The 20,935-nt window shown below is 41.2% G+C and overlaps 1 protein-coding gene across 2 annotated transcripts in view; it reads right to left on the bottom strand.

Annotated features, from left to right (window-relative positions):
* Positions 1–2,323: 2,323 nt before the first annotated feature.
* The window catches only part of LOC124619741 (derlin-1), a 129,570-nt gene continuing 110,958 nt past the window's right edge, over positions 2,324–20,935 (bottom strand). For both annotated transcript variants that reach the window (XM_047146313.1, XM_047146312.1), the window contains exon 7: positions 2,324–2,895. In XM_047146313.1, coding sequence (XP_047002269.1) covers positions 2,763–2,895 — 133 coding nt within the window. In that variant the 3' untranslated portion in view covers positions 2,324–2,762. The remainder of the gene's footprint in view (positions 2,896–20,935) is intronic.

Below are 20,935 nucleotides of genomic sequence, written 5' to 3' on the forward strand. Positions count from 1 at the left end.
CTGAAGTCACATCTTGGTGGAAAATAATTCCACGACAATGAAGAGATCAAAGATGAAGTTGAAATGTGGTTCCGACAACAGGCGGCAACCTTCTGTGACTGGGTTACAAAAGCTTGTGCACCAACTTAACAAATGTTTGGATAACGGGGGTGATTATGTCGAAAAATAACAAATAATCCAGTTAAGATGTAACTGACGTTTTCTAAATAAGTGTTCTATTTAAGGACTGCAACCCATTGTATCTTTACTTTTCGAAATGCACTCGTAATTTTGCCTTGTGCAGCCACATAGCAATCTGGTGAAAGACCTTTCTCACACTAACTGTTACCCCAGCTCACCTCCAGCTGTTCAGATAACTGCTTTCGATAATCAATAATCAGTCTTACTGCTACTGCAAGCAGGTACGTTTGGATATGTGTGAGAATGTGTGTACTCTTACTAGAAAAAAGAACAAGAGCTTGAAAACTAGTGTTAACTGAAACTCCATGGCAGATTAAAACTGTGTGCCGTATCGAGACTCGAACTCGGAACCTTTGCCTTTCGCAGGCGAGTGCTCTACCAAGTGGTAGAGCACTTGCCGGCAAAAGGCAAAGTTCCTGCATTTGAATCTCTGTCTGGCACACAGTTTCAATCTGCCAGGAAGTTTCATATCAGCACACACTCCGCTGCAGAGTGAAAATCTCATTCTAATGTTAACTGCTTTTTCACGTTTCTGTGTGGCCCACACTAATCCTCTATGGGTAAGTAGTTGCCTTTACACATTTTTCCATCCAGGAATTTCCATTATTTTTATTAGCAAAACTGCTATACTTCATTTTACAATATAAAGTAGTTACTTAAAGTTACAAGTTATCAGTGGACAGATCAATGAAAGCATTCCCTTCTGTTCTATAGATGTGTGTTCTTTCATGCAAATGTTTTCTTTTTTATTATTTGTGATTTCATACCAGTTCAATATAACTTTCATTAACAACTGTTCATTTAAAGTATATCAAATTGTTAGCTATAGGTAGTCATTACCTGCCATGATTAGGTGAGGAAATATGTAACTCATTCTGCCTTCATATCATGTGTAGTTTGTGGAGGATTTATGGCTGTGGCACATTTGCTTATCTCTCTTTCACAAAATAGTCTAGTTTTCCATGCAGGATTTGGAATTTAGCATATTGTGGTGTTTACTGATGTCAATTGTAATTTGATACTTTGATGTGATAACGCCAGTGTTTCAATTGTTATCCTTATCATAGAAGTATGCGTAAAAATGCAATGAGCTCATTTCACCACCATGATGGTGTATTTGGTTTTATTGTATCATGTTTGTAAGGTTTGTAACTGGTTTCTCAGGAAATCTAAGATATTTCGTTCACTGCTGTTGCCATTCTGTATCAATCACCTTGCATGGCCCCACAGGGGAAAAGCCTGTGCCCACCGGTCACTGCCTGCCTAGGGACGCACTTACCACTAACAGTTAACGTCCCCTCCACAAACTGACCACTCACAATGATGTAACATTTGATACTTTAAAAGAAGGCATTTCAATTTAATTACCAGTTGACTCTCTCTTTTGACCCGAAATATTCTTTAAATATCTCACTCAGCTCTGTCATACTAGAAGCTACCAGTCTATGTTACATAAACTATACACGATATTTGCAGTGTACTACTTACATCAGATTATTTATTTGGTTAACTCAGCTGTCATTTTATCTGGCTCACATGATCCTTTAAACTTTACTTAAAACTTGACAGCCAAACACTGACAACTGCTCTCGGGCATCTGCAGAAATGAAACCACAGACCAACTATGAGCATTCCTGGAGTCCTGGTAAGTTGCATTTTTATCATAACAACAGAGCTTTAATATCTGGAAACCAATATGTGGTGGTTACAATCTGCTACACTGGACGCACTACACATTCCTGGCTGAAACTGGAAGACTAGTATAGAACTATATAATTCTTAACACTGCCAATATCCTAACTTTTGGAATTATTAGTTCCTTTCTTGGTGAGGAAAGAGGGATAGGTCAAGAAAGCTTATAGAAGGAGAGGTTACTCTGCTCAGATCCTTAGACCCACCTATTGTTAGGGTAATGAGGAACAAAGATTATCAAGTCTCTGCAAGTATTAGCATGAGAGTACATTCTTTGGTAACCATCTTGTGCACTTAAATCAAAATGGTAGAATAGTGATTGATCATTATGTGGACTTATTTCCAAAGCTACTGCAGCATGCACCCTCCGTAACACACATGGAGGCCACAAAAAAATGCTAAAGGTTTGAAATGGCTTACTAAATAATTTTTAAGGAAAGAATACTGACAATGTTAGAATATTGTCTATTTTTTTATTTTATTTTTTTTACTTCTTTTCACTTTCATACATACACATCACTGTTCTTTTACAACCTTTATTTTTACTACTGAATAGTACTTGCACTTTCAGTAAGTTGCTCTGGAAGTGTAAAACAAATAATCCTCCCTTTTCTGCATTTAGTATTACTTATGCCTTTAAGCGGTTAAGTAACTGTACAGAAATAATACCTAAGATGACAAACATTATCTCTCCCTCTCATGAAAGATAATAAACTGCACACTGAACAATCCTCAATAAAACAAGATTTATGCCAGCACATGTTATTTGTCTTGAAACCTTCATTCACCTAACAAGTTATTAAAATATTATACACTTTAAGCAAAACAAACATCTTTTAGGAAAATAAGATTTTAATAAATTTGCTTTATGATAGCTCCATGCAGCTCGCTCATTCCTCGCCGAGAACATATCCACGGCCCCAGTTGTGGCGCCCCCCTGGAGGATCGGCCACTGGCCGCCGGCTCTGTGGTGGGACACCAAAACCGTGCACTGATCCTTGTCTGTTTGGGAACCACCTGTACCTGAAAGGGAAGGAAAAAAAAATAAATAACTAACGTTGCCCTGAAGCCTCACATCTAATTATAACAGAATGTAAGACTGATGTATCATTACTGCTTTCATCTGCAGTGTGTCAAATGTGACTGAAGACACTCGAATAAACTGGTTACACATATTAAATAATTATAATTTTGCAGTATTTCCTGTAAATATTTGTACAACAAACAATTTACATAGTTTCAAAAGACATTATGGTTCAAACTGCACAATACCACAGACTAGCTGTGTGGTAGATCCTTACAAATACGTTTTAAATAAGATTATGAAATGTATATACTACTCACACTTAACACTTTGCTGCAAATGCAACACTCAATCCACTGTCAGTTGCCCTACCTTCTCCCTACTTCATCCTTGTATGCTCCCACAAGCAGCACATTACTGCCCCCCACCCCTATCCTGCTGTCCTTCCCCCAATCTGCCCCAGCCTCCTCCTTACCCACACTACTGGGGTGTTTCTCCCATCATGCACTGCTGCTCACAGTCTAGTCTCAACAGCCACAGACTATGGCCGTGTGTGTGTGTGTGTGTGTGTGTGTGTGTGTGTGTGTGTGTGTGTGTGTACTTCTAATGTAGGCCTCTTTGGCTTTTTGGCCGAAAGCTTAGTTGCTGTCAGTCTTTTTGTTGTGCCTACCTGCAGCTCATCACCACTCAATAAATGTTACATATCTGTAGCAGAATTACAGCAAACTCCAAAATCTAACAAATATCTAACTGACCGTATCGGCTCATCCATCGCAACAGCAGCTGTTACGTCCACTAATGTTTCTTTTGAAATAAATACAGAAATAGACAATAAAAGATAGCACCAGTTGAAGGACAGCTATTGAGATATCCGTACATTTTTCTTGTATGGAACGAGTCCAGTTTTAGAGTGATATGTGGCTCGTTCATCAAGAAAACCAATGCTTGACCTGTATTCGGGCATGCTCTTTTTGACACAATGTTGTGACCTGAGCTGTGCTCGGTCTTCGTCTTCAAAATGTTGATACCAACTTGGTAAAAAATGGAACGTCACCAAATCACATGATGAAAGAGTTTCAGTAAGGCGAGTAACATACACTCATGTTCAGGAAAGACAGAACACCCTGAACACAAGATACAGGATGTTCAATTTTACAGGACACGTACATTAGTACATTCTGTAGAAATGATTAACACTAGAACCACATCGGCCCATGGGTTCACGGTGAACATCAATAGTGTGGCACACCACCATTTAGCGTTAAATGTGGCAGCACCTCTTGTTGTTGCTATAAACTGAACGTAATGGATCAGTGTGACTTGAGCAGACATGGAGGATGCCTCGTAGACATATGCTCGAACTGTACCATCAAATAAATGAGTTTGAAAGAGGGCGCATTATTGGCATGAGGGAATGTGATGCATCTATCTGGGAAATTGCACATCTCATTCCATACGAGCGACAATGGTTGTATGCAGAATGGTTTATGGAAGGCCGTAGAACAGGACGAGATGGGTCAGGTCGCACCACCCACACCACACCCCGACAAGAACAACACTTCAACTGAATTGCATTTCAGGACAGATCTGTGTCCTCCTCGGGTCTGTTGCAACAGTGGAACAGTTTCACACATTGTACACTATCAGGGGTTACAGTCAGTTGCCGTTTATTGCAGCAAGGGTTCTGTGTGCATCGTCCACTTCTTGCCTATCTTTGACGAGTTTGCAGAAACATACAAGATGGCAATGGTGTATAGAATGATGTCACTGGAGAAAGGAATGGCATCAAATAGTGTTCTCCAACAAATCCAGGTTCTGTTTATTTCCTATACCACAGGATGCTATCTAGCTTGGAACATGTTATTAGGTCCCATGGTGGATGCTGTGCCTACTAGGCAACAGCACACATACTGAAATGAGGTGACAAATGCTAATAATTTCTGCAGAACTTACTATTGTACGTGTCCTGTGAATATGAGTGTCCTACCTCTAATTATTCAAGTTTTTCTGAACATGAGTGTACTATGAGCAGCCTAGAGAAAGTTTGTGGCTTACATATAATATAAATGATTGAAAATACTTTTTTTTTTTTAACTTGCTGACCACCATACTCTATTATTATTATTATTATTATTATTACTGTTGTTGTTGTCTTCAGCCTGAAGACTGGTTTGATACTGGTCTCCATGCTACTCTATTCTGTACGAGCCTCTTCACCTCTGAGTAACTACTGCAACCTACATCCTTCTCTATCTATTTACTGTACTCATCTTTTGGTCTCCCTCCATGATTTCTACCCCCCCCCCCCCCCTCCCCGACACTTATCTCCATTACCAAATTGGTGATGCCTTGGTGTCTCAGAATGTGTCCTATCAACTGATCCCTACTTTTGGTGAAACTGTGCCACAAATTTCTTGTCTGCCCAATTCTATTCAATACCTCCTCAGTGGTTATGTGATCAACACATATAATTTTCAACATTCTTCCATAGCACAAAATTTTGAGAGCTTCTGTTTTCTTTTTGTCTAAACTGTTTATTGTCCATGTTTCACTTCCACATGTGGCTGGCTACACTCCCAACATATATCTACAGAAAAGACTTCCTAACACTTAAATCTACACTGAAGTGCCAAAGAAACTGGTATAGGCATGCATATTCAAATACAGAGATATGTAAACAGGCAGAATATGGCACTGCAGTCAGCAATGCCTATATAAGACAACAAGTGTCTGGTGCAGTTGTTAGATTGGTTACTGCTGCTACAATGGTACATTATGAAGATTTAATTGAGTCTGAACCCATCATCTTCATCTTCAAGGTAGCGAGGAAGTGGGGATGTGGGGATTTTCCCATACAACCATTTCAGACGAGTACTGTGAATAACAGGAATCCAGTAAAACATTAAATCTCCGACATCACCGCAGCCAGAAAAAGATCCTGTAAGAATGGGACCAACTATGACTGAAGAGAATCTTTCAATGTGACAGAAGTGCAATCTTCCGCAAATTGCTGTAGATTTCAATACTGGGCCAGCAACAAGTCTCAGCGTGCAAATCATTCAACGAAACATCATAGATATGGGCTTTCAGAGCTGAAGGCCCACTCTCGTACCCTTTATGACTGCACGACACAAAGCTTTGTGCCTTGCCTGAGCCTGTCAACACCGACATTGGACTGTTGACGATTGGAAAATTGTATCAAGTGGATCGACATGTACGAGTATGGAGAAAACCTCATGAATACATGGACCCTGCATGTCAACAGGGGACTGTTCAAGCTGGTGGAGGCTCTGTAATGGTGCTGCGTATGTGCAGTTGGAGTGATACGGGACCCCCGATACGTCTAGACGTGGCTGACAGGTGACACATACATAAGCATCCTCTCTGATCATCTGCATCCATTCATGTTTATTGTGCATTCCAGTAGGACAATGCAACATCCCAAGCATCCAGAATTGCTACAGAGTGGTCCAGGAACACTCTTTTGAGTTTAAACATTTCCAATGGCCACCGAACTCCCTAGACATAAACCTTATTGAGAATATCTGGGGTGCCCTGCAACGTCCTGTTCAGAAGAGATGTCCACCCCCTCGTACTCTTACGGATTTATAGACAGCCCTACAGGATTCATGGTGACAACTCCCTCCAGCACTAAGTCGGACATTAGTCGAGTCCATGCCAAGTCGTGTTCCAGCACTTCTGCGTGCTCGCGGGGGCACTATACAATATTAGGCTGGTGTACCAGTTTTGTTTGGCTCTTCAGCCTATATCCGATGTTACCAAATGTCTCTTCTTCACAAATTCTTTTCTTGTCATTGCCAATGTCCATTTTTATCCTCCCCACTTCAGCCAATATCAGTTTTTTGAAAGACTTCATGATGGCTTCAGCTGCCATTCTCTTTATTTTATGTATAATTGTACAATTTTGGCCTTGTACCATTTTCAAGTATCTAAAACTGACGCATTATATGTTGTATACATTAGTGAAGCTTGTGATTTTTTTATGTAGAAATAAGTCATATCTGTAGATATATTGGCTCATTATAACTTACTTTATGGATGACTTTTAGTAGTAAAATATGCTATTATGTCTTTGCTCCTATGACTACATATTATACTCATACACTACTGGCCATTAAAATTGCTACACCAACAAGAAATGCACATGATAAACGGGTATTCATTGGACAAATATATTATACAAGAACTGACCTGGGATTACATTTTCACGCAATTTGGGTGCATAGATCCTGAGAAATCAGTAACCAGAACAACCACCTCTGGCCGTAATAACGGCCTTGATACGCCCGGGCATTGAGTCAAACAGGGCTTGGATGGCGTGTACAGGTACAGCTGCCCATGCAGCTTCAACACAATACCACAGTTCATCAAGAGTAGTGACTGGCGTATTGTGACGAGCCAGTTGCTCGGCTACCATTGACCAGATGTTTTCAATTGGTGAGAGATCTGAAGAATGTGCTGGCCAGGGCAGCAGTCGAACGTTTTCTGTATTCAGAAAGGCCCGCACAGGACCTGCAACATGCGGTCGTGCATTATCTTGCTGAAATGTAGGGTTTTGCAGGATCGAATGAAGGGTAGAGCCACAGGTCGTAACACATCTGAAATGTAACGTCCACTGTTCAAAGTGCCGTCAATGCGAACAAGAGATGACCGAGACGTGTAACAAGTGGCACCCCATACCATCATGCCAGGTGATACGCCAGTATGGCGATGACAAATACACGCTTCCAATGTGCGTTCACCGCAATGTCACCAAACATGGATGCGACCATCATGATGCCGTAAACAGAACCTATATTCATACGAAAAATGACGTTTTGCCATTCGCGCACCCAGGTTCATCGTCGAGTACACCATCGCTGGCGCTCCTGTATGTGATGCAGCGTCAAGGGTAACTACAGCCCCGGTCTCTGAGCTGACAGTCCATGCTGCTGCAAACGTCGTCGAACTGTTCGTGCAGATGGTTGCTGTCTTGCAAACGTCCCTATCTGTTGACTCAGGGATCGAGACGTGGCTACACGATCCATTACATCCATGCTGATAAGATGCCTGTCATCTCGACTGCTAGTGATACAAGGCCATTGGAATCCAGCACGGTGATCCGTATTACCCTCCTGAACCCACCGATTCCATAATCTGCTAACAGTCATTAGATCTCAACCAACGCAAGCACCAATGTCACAATACGCCGAACCGCAATCGCGATAGGCTGCAATCCGACCTTTATCAAAGTCGGAAACGTGATGGTACGCATTTATCCTCCTTGCATGAGGCGTCACAACAACGTTTCACCAGGCAACGGCGGTCAACTGCTATTTGTGTATGAGAAATCGGTTGGAAACTTTCCTCATATCAGCACGTTGTAGATGTCGCCACCGGCGCCAACCTTGTGTGAATGCTCTGAAAAGCTAATCATTTGCATATCACAGCATCTTCTTCCTGTCGGCTAAATTTCACATCTGTAGCCCGTCATTTTAGTGGTGTAGCAATTTTAATGGTCAGTAGCCTAAAATAAATCTGTGATGTTATACGCTATTTTGTGACAAGGTTACTTTCGAGGAGTTGTTGCTAAGTTCTTATACGTAAGGCCCATGTTTCGATATACTTACAACTAGGAAGATTATAATTATTTTACAGAAATTTGTTAGTTAACCTGCATGTGCTTTTGTTCTCAATTATATTTAATTATCATTCATCATTGGTGTAAATATGACAGTATGTAGTTTCTTTAAAATAACTTTTAAATATTTATTCTTATATCGTGAGAGCATGTCATCTTTGGGTAGTTTGTACCAAGGTCATATATAAAATCTATCAAGTACTCTAATGAAACAGTATCAGTTATTTTCCTACACAAATAGCAAAACTTATCTACTGCTTTAAGTGTCTCATTTCCTAATCTAATTCCCTCGGCATCGCCCGATTTCATTTGACTACATTCCATTATCCTTGTTTTGCTTTTGTTTATGTTCATCTTATATCCTCCTTTCAGGACACTGCCATTCTGTTCAACTGATCTTCCAAATACTTTGATGTCCAACATAATTACAATGTCATTGGCAAACCTCAACATTTTTATTTCTTCTCCCTAAACTTTAATTCCTACACCAAATTTTTCTTTGGTTTCCTTTACTGCTTGTTCAATTTACAAATTGAATAACTTGAATAACATTGGGGAAAGGCTCCCTGTATTTCACCCCTGGTACCTTCAGAATTTCAAAGAGAATAGTACAGTTAACACTGTCAAAAGCTTTCTCAAACGCTACAGATGTAGCTTTGTCTTTCTGTAAGCTACCTTCTAAGATAAGATGTAGGACCAGTACTGCCTTGTGTGTTCCTAAATTTCTGCAGAATCCAACCTAATCTTCCCCAAGGTCAGCTTCTACCAGCTTTACCATTCTTCTGTAAAGAATTCACGTTAGTATTTTGCAATCATAACTTAGTAAACTGACAGTTCAGTAATTTTCATACCTGTCAGCATCTGCTTTCTTTGGAATTGGAATTACTACATTCTTCTTTAAATCTGGGGGTATTTTACCTGTCTCACACATCTTACACACAAGACAGAAGAGTTTTGTCATGGCTGGCTCTCCCAAAGCTGTCAGTAATTCTGAATATCATCAACCCCCAACGCCTTGTTTCAGCTTAGATCCTTCAGAGATGTGTCAAATTATTCTCGCAGTATCGTATCTCCCATCTCAGCTTCATTTACATCCACTTCCCTTTCTGTAATATTGTGTTCAACTCATCACCTTTGTGCAGACCCTTTATATGCTCCTTCCACCTCTCAGCTTTCCCGTCTTTGCTTTAAACTTTTTTCTATCTAAGCTCTTTATATTCATACAGCTGCTTCTCTTTTCTCCATAGGCCTCTTAATCTTCCTGTAGGCAGTAAATTTAAAATCTGGTTGCTAAATCTCTGCCCCTCCATTATCCCCTAAAAAAATCTTTCCCCCCAAAGTTTCAAATTTGTGAACTTTAAACACCATTTTTTTCTACTACATGATGTACATACAGGACATGAAAACACAAATAATAACATTCTTGTGTGAAAGATATGGTCAGTCTGAAGGCACGAGTTTACTGATATTGATAACAATTGAATCTCTACTTTTTTCTCCAAGTTGAGGTTCACATGTAAAACGACCAATCACTTCACATGGAAAAAGCTTTGGAATATCAGACGAAAATCTCTATTTACAGCTAACTATTCCAGAGTAACTTAGTTACTTTTACTGCCACATTTCTACAACAAACTAAACCATGGATGACATTTTTGGAGATAATTTGAATGAAGTGCATCAGTTAAATTACGTATTTCAAAACCACTTTACATTTGCAAACACTTAACAGCACGTGCTCGGTTTGCTTTTATCAGCCAAAATCAAACTGCAAAAATAGTAAGATAGCTCCTTATGGAACCACATCCATTGGCTTTGACAACTCTCAATCACATTGTCACCTTTCAAGCTCAAGCTGCACTTCAGATCAGGTAGTCACCAGAAACACATTTGCATGACAGCATGCATCCTATGCTGCGACTGGATGATAGAATCAAGCTGAGCAGGCACCACGTTAATTTACGTGTCTGTGCAGCTTAAGTCCTGTCATCGATGTTGTTCATGTGTGTACACTTGTAGGCAACAGAAAACATGCTGTTTAATTCAAGCACCTGAAGAACTCTCCAAAACATGTAAGTTTTTTATACAATTTGTTAGGCAAAGGTGTCGTGATATCTGATGCTGGTGAATAAAACTTAGTTCTATTTCATGTTGAGAGTCTGAATGTGGCTTCAGTAGTGTGGGAAATGGGATTTTTGTGCGTTAAATCACCCAGCCTCTGAAAAACTTCAGCCACATGTGAAGGAAATGATGAAATGCTGTGTGCTACACCTTCAACAAACTCTGCTGACAACTCTCACATCTACAGATTCAAGCAAGTTTATGTTACAGCCCTAGGTTCTTATTTCATCCCTAAGATGACGATAATCAATGACGATATAACAAAGAGTTTTATGTATAGCTGGAATGACAGGTCTCATAAATGTAGATATTCTGAAAGGAAACAAGTCCCTTCAGATTTACTGGGAAAGAAACCACCTTGCACAAACAGGGAACGTGGACAATGTCAATACCTGCCGTGTTTAAGTGAATTTGCCTTCCACATTCAACTTAAAGACTTCTGGCAATTATCTTAACATTACAGTGAAGTGTTGATGGAACAGTATCATAATGCCTCTGAAGATAACTCTGAAGTTATGACATGGCTTTCTTTTGAAACATTTTCAAATGTATAATTGGAGTTTTATTTTTTCTTCAACTGATTAAATTTAATAGGTTTAAGTAACTGTTTCATTTTTTCAGAAATGTAAATCAATGTGATATCAACAAAAATAATTTAATTGATAAAGATACTACCATTTCATCATAACTCTAAGGAAATAAAATTATGCAAAAAGAAAGGTAATATGGTGCTTGAAAAAAATAACCTGACAAAAAATTACAGTAAATGGAATCTGACACCTGAGAGATGCTGGCCAACTGGCTGAGGGTGTTGATGGTGGCTCGCCGAAAACAACCAAAGACGACCACAACGATGGTTGACCAACAATATAACACAATGGAATGACAAGTCTGGAGAGCTAACCAAATTGATAGCCAGAGATGTAGTAATATGCAAAAGCAAGCAACGATGTGTACAAGTAATGATATGTAAGCACAGTCAAAACACGATCGAGGTCTGGACCCTTACGCTGCCAACTTTACAGTGTGGCCATAGGTGCTGACAGGCTGGCGCATGGGGTATGATCCGTGTCTAGCACTGACGCAAATATTAGGAACGCTATCTAGTGGCTGTCATCTAGGTCCAGATGTTCTGGCCGGCTTTCCAACTTGTTAGGCTATATACCAGAAATTTTTTTTACAAAAATTGGTCAAGAATACTGTTCCCATATTATGCTCTAGACTTGTGGAATTAGTGCATATACAATACTAGGATCTACCACGCTGCAGCCGTACATTCATTAACTGTAAATAATACAATTGCTTTTACGTAATTATTATGACTCTCATCATACCTGAACACAAACTTCTTTCTTCTTTAGGAATTTATTTTCTTTTTACGTGGTCCTCAACTTTGGGTCCTTGTTCTATATTATCAGGAGACTCAGGGGTAGGTTGGTTTTGATTTCCATTCCACCAATATTGAAGAATACAATTATCCTTTCGCTCTGTGATAGTTGGATTCTGCACTGTCAGTAGCTCATGATACTATGCCTGATCGTGACCTGGTAACATACGGCATGTTGAAAGAGTTGGACCCACAGTCGAAGGGGGTCATTCTTCAGCTGTTTAATGAAATTTGGATGACATGAGACTTTACCAACCCGTGGGAAGAATCCATTTTAATTCTGAATTTAAAACTAGGGAAGGATTGGAGTAACTCTGGTAGTTATCATAACATTAGTCTCACAAGCTATGTAGCAAAGCTACTGGAGTGTATAGTGTACCAGCACCTAGAAGGTCCTAGAAACCAGGTTTCTAGTAAGTTGCTCCCAGTGTGGATTCAGGAGCTACCGCTCCATACTCAATAACCTGACCCTGCTTGAAGCAGTAATTCAATAAGCTTTCCTCTGTAAGCAAACACCTTATTGATGTCTTCATCAATATGGAAAAGGTCTATGGTACTACCTGGAGGCTTAGTTTTTCCCTTTGTTCTATCAGTGGGTGCTCCATGGATGTCTACCCACTTTCACACAGTCCTTCATCACAGTTTTGAGTTCAAGGGACCACTCTGTGAGATCATCAGTCTCTCCATTCTATATGTATTGAACCAGGAATAATCCTTGTAACCAAGATACAATAGCACAGACATAACAGCAAGTAGAATTAGGAGAGGAGTGAGAGGGAGTATGGTGGGTGAGTTGCTATGTCCAGCATGCAGTTGGAAGACACAAGAACACGATATGCGATAAGAGATGCAACCTCTGCATCTGACCAGCACTACCTCACCCAAGAAAATGAGCAGCGCACACAAGATGATAATTTTAGGAAAGACAACACATTAAAAACAGCACATATAGAAGAATAAAGAAAATAAAAAGGAGGAAAGGGTAGGTGCCAGGCCAGATCATTAAAAACGGACCACCTTGGGTCTCCTCATCCAGAGTAAGTGAGAGGTGCCCCTCCAACCCCCACGCAGTTAATGAGGTCAAACGCCCCAACCTTACAGAGACAAGCAGAAACCACCTTCGGGTGTGGGGAGGGGGGGTTAATGAAAAAAAAAAAAAAAAAAAAAAACTGGTCAGCTGCTTTGGCATTGTCCACTAGCACCAGAAGAAGCATATCAGGAAGGTTAACATATCACCGCAAAGCATCCAAATTTGGGCAGTGTAGTGGCATATAGGCCACTATCAAGCAGGCACCACATAGGTGGATCCTCACATCAGAGAATGTAGCCATGGGTCAGTCATGTGTTCCCTATGCATAGCCAACAAAAGACGGTGGATTCTCTGTGAAAAGTGTGAAGGGTAGATAACCATGTGGTCTTTTTTTTACTTATTTACATGTCAAGTTCTGTAGGACCAAATTGAGGAGCCACACTCCAAGGTCATGGAATGTGTCAGGACATGAAATTACAAAATAAAAGTAATAACAGATAAAAATAAATGTTCATGAACCTGAAAAGAGTCAGTCCATAAGTTCAAGTAAACACTATCAGCAATACAATAAGAATCAGCTTAATTTTTCAAGGAACTCCTCAACAGAATAGAAGGAGTGACCCATGAGGAAACTCTTCAGTTTCGATTTGAAAGCACTTGGATTGCTGCTAAGATTTTTGAATTCGAGTGGCAGCTTATTGAAAATGGATGCAACAGTATACTGCACACCTTTTTGCACTAGAGTTAAGGAAGTCCGATCCAAATGCAGGTTTGATTTCTGACGAGTATTAACCAAGTGAAAGCTGCTTATTCTTGGAAATAAACTAATATTGGTAACAAGAAATGACAATAAGGAATATATGTATTGAGAGGCCAATGTCAAAATACCCAGACTCGTGAACAGAGGTCGACAAGAGATCAAGAGATTTGTGAACTGATACCACTTATTGCCCGAACCACCCATTTCTGAGCCAAAAATATCCTTGTAGATTGGGAAAAGTTACCCCAAAATATAATACCACACGACATAAGGGAATGAAAATAAGCAACGTAGACTAATTTTCGTGTCAAAGTATCACTCACTTCTGATACCGTTTGAATAGTAAAAATGGCAGTATTAAGTCTGAACAAGATTCTGAACGTGGGCTTTCCACGACAGGTTACTATCTATCTGAACGCCTAGAAATTTGAACTGTTGAGTTTCACTAATCATATGCCGTTCTGTGAAATTAAAACGTCAGGTTTTGTTGAATTGTGTGTTAGAAACTGTAAAAACTGAGTCTTGCTGTGATTTAACGTTAGTTTATTTTCTACAAGCCATTAACTGAGGTCATGTACTACACTATTTGAAACCGAGCCAATGCTGCACACAACATCCTTTACTACCAAGCTAGTGTCATCAGCAAACAGAAATATTTTAGAGTTACCCGTAATACTAGAGGGCGTACCATTTATATAAATAAGGAACAGGAGTGTCCCCAACACTGATCCCTGGGGCATCCCCAACTTGACAGTACCCCACTCAGATCCCACATCACAGCTGTTATCAACATTGTGAATAATGATTTTTGCTGCCTGTTGCAAAAAGTAATTGTGAGCTACTGTCCATATTCGGCAATGGTCCAACTTGTGGAGCAATATTTTGTGATCAACACAATCAAACGTCTTAGTTAAATCAAAAAATACACCCAGCGTTCGAAACTTTTTGTTTAGCCCATACAGCACCTCACAGAGAAAAGAGAATATAGCATTTTCAGTTGTTAAACAACTTCTAAAGCCGAACTGTACATTTGATAGCAAATGATATAAAAATGATCAATTATCCTTACATACACAGCCTTTTCAATAACTTTTGCAAACACTGGTGGCATAGAAATAGGTCTAAAATTATCACATTATCACTTCCTCCCTTTTTATAAAGCGGTTTTACTACTGAGTACTTAAATCGCTCAGGAAACTGACCGTTCCTAAAGGAAAAATTACAAATATGGCTAAATACAGGGCTAACGTGAAGCACAGTACTTTAATATTCTGCTAGGCACTCCATCATATCCATGAGAGTCTTTAGTCTTCAGTTATTTAATTATTGATTCAATCTCCCTCTTGTCTGTGTCACAGAAGCATATCAGACATCAATCTTGGAAAGGCATTTGCCAAAAAGAAAGTTATATGATTCCCTGTAGAAACTAAGTTTTTATTTAATTCACCAGCAATGCTCAGAAAATGATTGTTAAATACCATACATATATCTGATTTATCAGTAACAGAAATATTTTTACTGCAAACTGACTTTATATCATCGACCTTGTGCTGCTGACCAGACACTTCCTTCACAACTGGCCATATGGTTTTAATTTTATCCTGTCAATTAGCTATTCTATTTGCATACCATATACTCTCTGCCTTCCTAACAACATTTTTAAGCACCTTACAATACTGTTTGTAATGGGCTACTGCAGCTCGATTGTGACTACTTCTAACATTTTTATATAATTCCCGCTTTGTTCTACATGATATCTTTGTCCCACTAGTCAGCCACCTGGGCAGCCCATTACATTAGAATGTTCTAATGGAAAGCAACTCTCAAAGAGCATGAGAAATGTGTTAAGGAAAGCATTGTATTTATTAACTATGTTAGCGGCACTATAAACATCCTGCCACTCTTGTTCCTTGACAAGTTTTAAAAAATTCTCTATTGCTGTTGGATTAACTTTCCTACACAGTTTGTAATTAAATACGACATTAGTTCGAGTACAAAAGCCTTTTAGTGTTAAAATTTGTGCATCATGGTCTGAAAGGCCATTCACCCTTTTACTAACAGTATGCCCATCCAATAACGAAGAATGAATAAAAATATTGTCTATGGCTGTGCTACTGTTCCCTTGCATCCTAGTTGGAAAAAACAGTTTGCATCAGATCATATGAATTTAGGAGATCTACCAACATCCTTTCTTTTGCACAATCATATACAAATTAATATTGAAGTCACCACATTTAACTAGTTTTGGAGCTTCCTACAAAGTGAATCAAGAACCCTCTCTAGATTGAGCAGAAATGCTCTGAAGTCGGAGTTACCCTAACCTACAAACAATAACAATTAGAAGTTTAGTTTCATTAAATTCAACTAACGCTGCACAACATTCAAATATCTGTTCAGTGCAGTGTCGTGATACGTCAGAGGCACTCTCCCAACCCGCAAGGAACTCCTCGAGAAACAGTCAGCTAATGTGTAGCCTGGTAAAGGAAGCCTCCGAGTTGTCAAATTATTTAAGTGGTGCTCTGATATACCAATAATTTCAGAGTTGACATCCATAAGCAGTTCACTAACTTTATCTCTAATAACTCATATTTTGATGAAATATGCTAATCCCTTCTCTACTTGGAAACGTTACATCCTCTGAAGGTGAACCCTTAGTTAGAGGGACTTCCTTTAAGCAGGTATACCTATCTGCTGACTTCAATCTAAAAAATGTGCAGCTGTAACACAAACTACTACAGGAATTTTTCCACAACACCACCACAACACTGTCACCTAGAAGCCTCCTCTTCCCATACCTGTTGAGGTGCAGGCCATGTCTAGTGAAACCCGACCTACTGATAGACCCAACTGGAACCACTGAGATGTGACCCATGCCCTCTGCCATCAGTGCCCTCCCCAACCCCACATCATCAAACCTAACAGCCGCAATAAGGTGAGACCGATCATGACACTGAAACAGTTGCACCAAATGCACATTAGTGCCACCAGTATGAGTAGCTATCTTAACCAAGTCACCACCTACACCATATTCCCCGTCCCTATCGGGACTGTTCCCTGCTCCACCCACTATCACTACCTGATCCTCCTCCTCCTCAAAATTCTTACATAACTCCCCTATGCTTTCAGTCACCTGAGCCAACCCTGCACTAGGCTTCACAATGCTGGTGGCCTGGTACTCACTCCCCAACTCTTCCTGCAACTCCTGGCCCACACCTCTACCATGGGAACTACCTAACAGCACAACCTTCTTTCTGCTAGACTTTGCAACTAATGGTCTTCTTTATCACCTTCAGTTTGTTTGGGGAGTTTAGGGTGGACCATTGAGAGTTCCAGACCTCTTAACTGATGGCACAGAGTCGAAAGAAGGTCCAGTTCTATTTCCAAAATTGGCATCCGGGTATCGAACTTTGTTAACCAGTCGGCATGTTCTCTCCCAGATATCTTGACATGACCACGGGTCCACACAAAGATGACTGGCTGTCCAACTTCACGGAGGTCACAAAGAAGATCCTGGATAGTTACGAGTAATGGGTGATGAGGGTAGCACTGGTCTGTAGTCTGCTCACGGAGTTGCTGCAGAATAGAAGCATGTTGCAAGTGCAAGAACAAGCATGGCTATGGGCTCATCTGATGGCCACCAATTCATCAGTGAAGACAGTGCAGGAAGTATAGTTCACAGTACCTTGCACGTGTATATGCAAAACCAGTTTGTCCATCAACCACTGACCTGTCCGTGTATACCACTTCAAACCCGGAAACGCACCAATGACAGCCAGGAGCAGGCAGCAAAAAAACCACGGGGTCAACTGAATCTTTCAATTCAAACAATAAATCGATAGAGATCTGAGGTCAGGCTACACGCCATGGGGGGTGTAAGCAATTGCTACCTGACAAAAGGCAACAGTGGAGGAAGTTTAGTTCAGAGCAGAAACACTGGTAGTTTGGATGCTTAGGGGAGCTGCAAGTCTCTACAGCGTAACTGAGAAGTTGTAGTTGGTGTCTGATCCGTAATGGAGAGACCACAGCCTCCACAAGTAGGCTGTTCACACGATTAATTTGAAAGGCTCCTGTTGCAAGCTGGGCCCCACAATAGTGTTTCGGGCCCAGTGACGACAATGCTGAAGATGATGCCCAACCACATGCCAGGTTCCGTAATGAAGATAGGACAAGATCAGCACTTTTTAAAGCAGCAGGAGGGTAGAGCACTCTGCACCCCAGGTGTGCTATGGATGCAGCAAAGTGTTAAAGGTGTAGGCAACACATTTGCTTAAGTTGTAAAAATGGGGTAGCCACATCAACCGTGCATCAAAAGTACCAAAAAGTGATAAGTTCCCACCACACTTTATAACTGGTCATCTACGTACAGTTCTGGTTGTGGATGAAATATACGACAAATGACACGCACGACATGTCTTGGTGGCTGAAAATGAAAGCTGTGGGTGAGAGCTCTTGACTGCAACTTTTGAATGGTGTTGTGCAATCACCAATCAGCAACACCCACACTAGACCAGCAACAATAAAAGCAGCATACAAGGAGGGTGATACTGAGGGCCCAACAGCTGCTGCTAGACCACCGATGGCCACTAGAATGAGAGGGCACTCAATACAGAGCCCTGTGAGACCCCATTCTCTTGGATATGAGGGATATTGTGGGAAGCACCAACTTCAACACGGAAAGTACGGTGGAAGAAGTTCTGGACAAAAATCGGAAACAGGCCCCGGAAATTCCATTCACGTAAGGTAGCGAGGATGTGGTGTCGTAAGCCTTCTGCAGGTCAAAGAAGACAGAAATAAAGTGTGGACATCATTCAAAACAAACCATTCCTAACGTTCTTGCTTCCGCCGTTTTATTAAATGGTGGACCCAGGCGTGGAGCTGGTTTAATGCATAAGGTACTCCATCAATAGATGCCACTTATGGCCCTAAAGAACACACCTGCTACCTCTAACAGCTTCAGCGATTTCTGAGGTTCTTCCGACACATTACCTTCCAATTGTGCAATCCTCAAGAATAGGGGATCATTAAGTTGGTCATCAGTAGAATGGCTGCTGTTGTACTCTGGACAGCCATGCCAATATCCCCATTTTGTGAGTGCTAAGGATGACAATGGAAGTGAAAGCACCCTAGTCGGCACGGTCGAGAGCCCATCTGGGTGGGCGCCCAGGGGAGCGCCCAGGGGAGTGACATTGAGGGAGGGACAGGAAGATTGAAAGTTGTCACTACCACACAGGTCATTGCGGATTCTCCTGTGGATGAATGGGAGAAGACTAGGTCTGCAAATAGAAAGATCATTGGCCGAGTAAGTTCTGTGTGCCACACTGAAGTGTGTGGGATCACCAGTATTCAAAAGACAAATGTAAGTTTTTGATACCTTTAATGTGGCCAGTGACAGTGGTTCCACCCTGCAAAGGGTTATAGGCAATGAAGTTACCCAAGATTAGGAAAGGTGGGCAAGCTGAGAAACCAATGGAGACAATACGATCTGAGACTTCACCTTCAGGAGGGAGATGAATGTTACAGGTGGTAAAATTCTGAAACGCCCTTACCCAAACAACCACAGTCTCCAAAACTGTATCGAGAGGCACAAGTTCGTTACATATAGAGTCCAGAACATATGTGCAAACTCTACCTGACACCGAATCATAGCCAGTGCGATTCTTAAAATATCCCTGGTAGTCATGAAGGGCAGGGCTCCGCATTGCTGAAAACAAGTTACATGAAGGGCTATGCAGAAAGCAGGGCAGGAGCTTAGAGATGTCATAGTTCAGTCAGGTGGTGGAAAAAACCTCTTGCTGTTGGTACACTGTGAAGGCGCGAAGGGACGAATGACGTAGGTTATGCTCCATGGTCACCTGCTGCCACTGGTTGAGAGGTTATAGTATCAACACATGTTGGTTTTGAGATGATGTTTAGAGCAATCTCGGGCCTCAGGAGTCACTGGGATCTCCGCCTTGGCCACAGAAGTGGAACATGCAGGATATAGTGGTGTTGCGGCCACTGGAATCTCCTTTTAGAAGATTTCTTTCTATCATAGAAATGTCATCCAGCTTGTCACAAGTGACTAACATCCATGACTGGGCAGGGGATGCCATTTTAATCAAAACTGACCCACTCTTCATTTTGGATGTTGTTGGAGCTTCTCCAAACTTTTCCTTTATGTTCTTCACAAAGAATAGAGGCTTTGTGGCCAGGAAAGACTCCCCATCACTCTTTATACATACCAGGTACTGGAGGGAGTATTTCTCTGCTTGTCACATAACTCTACATTCCTCCCACAGTGCAGCCAGGGAAGGAAATATTTTGGGGTCATATCTTTCTGCATTGAATGAGTTCTTTCCTTCTGAAGGGACTGCTGGGGCCTTATGACAACCAGCAGGAGAAAGCTTCATCTGCTTAATATGCAAGTCATCCACCACAGTGGCACCCACTCCGAACGAGGGCTCTCCCCATGGAAGACACCTAGCTGCAGCAACAGCTGCCTGGCCAGTAACCCATTGCTCAAGAGTCCCCTTGCCCCAGTCATGACAAGCTCATACTCTTTGGCATATATAGGGAGTTTCTAGCACATGCAACCCTGCATGGGTCAGAGAGCTACCACCATGCAGGTACTTGACAACCCCCCCCCCCTCCCTCCACAATGGGATGGCTACTGTGCAGGGTTTTGGATGTACCACCTTATTGGAAAGGAAGTAGGCTAAGGTGGAATATGCACAACATTGAGTGACTTTCTCTGCACAATCTGCACTTCTGGAAAAGTGGCGGCAGATCAAACCCAACAACGGGGACCATGTATTGATTAATGAGGTGTAGAGAGTGAAACAAGGGTACTAAATCATGTACCAGATCCAAGTGAGTTCCGCATCACAAAGTTCATCCGATAGAAAGGCAGGGAAAGGGATATTGGAATTATAGGCTTGCTACACAGAAAGGGAAGTTGTGCTGCAAATGCTGGGGCCCTGAGGCAGCCAAAAACATACATAACAGTTCAGAGCCCCTGGTTGAGGGGGGTCTTCATCTCTGACAATATCTTAGATACAAGGCTGGAAATGACCTGTCTAACTCGTTCTAAGCAGGGGAATGGTGTCCGTCAAGGGAGTGTT

The sequence above is a fragment of the Schistocerca americana genome, chromosome 6 (assembly GCF_021461395.2).
Source record: "Schistocerca americana isolate TAMUIC-IGC-003095 chromosome 6, iqSchAmer2.1, whole genome shotgun sequence".
Lineage (NCBI taxonomy): Eukaryota > Metazoa > Arthropoda > Insecta > Orthoptera > Acrididae > Schistocerca > Schistocerca americana.